The sequence below is a fragment of the Sinocyclocheilus anshuiensis genome, unplaced genomic scaffold, assembly GCF_001515605.1.
Source record: "Sinocyclocheilus anshuiensis isolate Anshui unplaced genomic scaffold, SAMN03320099.WGS_v1.1 scaffold2607, whole genome shotgun sequence".
Lineage (NCBI taxonomy): Eukaryota > Metazoa > Chordata > Actinopteri > Cypriniformes > Cyprinidae > Sinocyclocheilus > Sinocyclocheilus anshuiensis.
The window spans coordinates 155,954-156,661 of NW_015549720.1; the positions used below are offsets into that span (position 1 = coordinate 155,954).

Below are 708 nucleotides of genomic sequence, written 5' to 3' on the forward strand. Positions count from 1 at the left end.
ATGCTTGCGTGAGGGATGAGGCTGGAGACAGGGACATCAGGCCAGAGCTGCGGCCTTCTTCTTTTCACAAGAGCCGGGCTCGCCATCATCGCAGCAGCAGCAGCAGCAGCATCCGCCAACGCTTTGCCATCATCACACCAGCATCTTTGGTAGGCAGCCTATCTCTCCTCTTCCACTCGCCGTTTTTGCATAAGAAATGCAGGCCTGCCATGGTCATCCACTCAACCCCACATCAGTAGCCATGGCAACCACATCCTGTTAATAAGCGCTTTTTCATCCCCCCCATGTCTGTCTGTCTCCGGAGCGCAGGCTTATTTTTACGCTTCATTTTTGTTATAGTAAAGATAATCATTTTTTGTGATTTGGAGCTCTTTTCTCTACATCATGTACAGTGTTTTCTCTCTCTCTCCACATCTGTAGATCTTTTCTAGAATGCAAACCAGAAGGAAGTGGAGACCCAGGCCAATAACACCTACATTGAACTGGAGCGGCTGGCCAAGAAGCAATCTGCACAACTGGACAAGGAGGTGTGTGCTCCTGCTTTACACATTGTGGACAGGGTCATGAAAAGTTTACAAGATGTCCCATTTTTGTCTGTAAGTCGATATATATGTGACCCTGGACCACAAAACCAGTCTTAAGTCGCTTGGGTGTATTTTTAGCAATAGCCAAAAAAACATTGTATGGGTCAAAATTATTGATTTTTGC

General features: G+C 46.5%; 1 protein-coding gene across 1 annotated transcript in view; it reads left to right on the forward strand.

The window, feature by feature from the left end:
- LOC107660777 (serine/threonine-protein kinase TAO3-like) overlaps window positions 1–708 on the forward strand; it is a 6,483-nt gene continuing 5,775 nt past the window's right edge. The window contains exons 1-3 of the mRNA XM_016450191.1: window positions 1–8; window positions 95–149; window positions 432–527. Coding sequence (XP_016305677.1) covers window positions 1–8; window positions 95–149; window positions 432–527 — 159 coding nt within the window. The remainder of the gene's footprint in view (window positions 9–94; window positions 150–431; window positions 528–708) is intronic.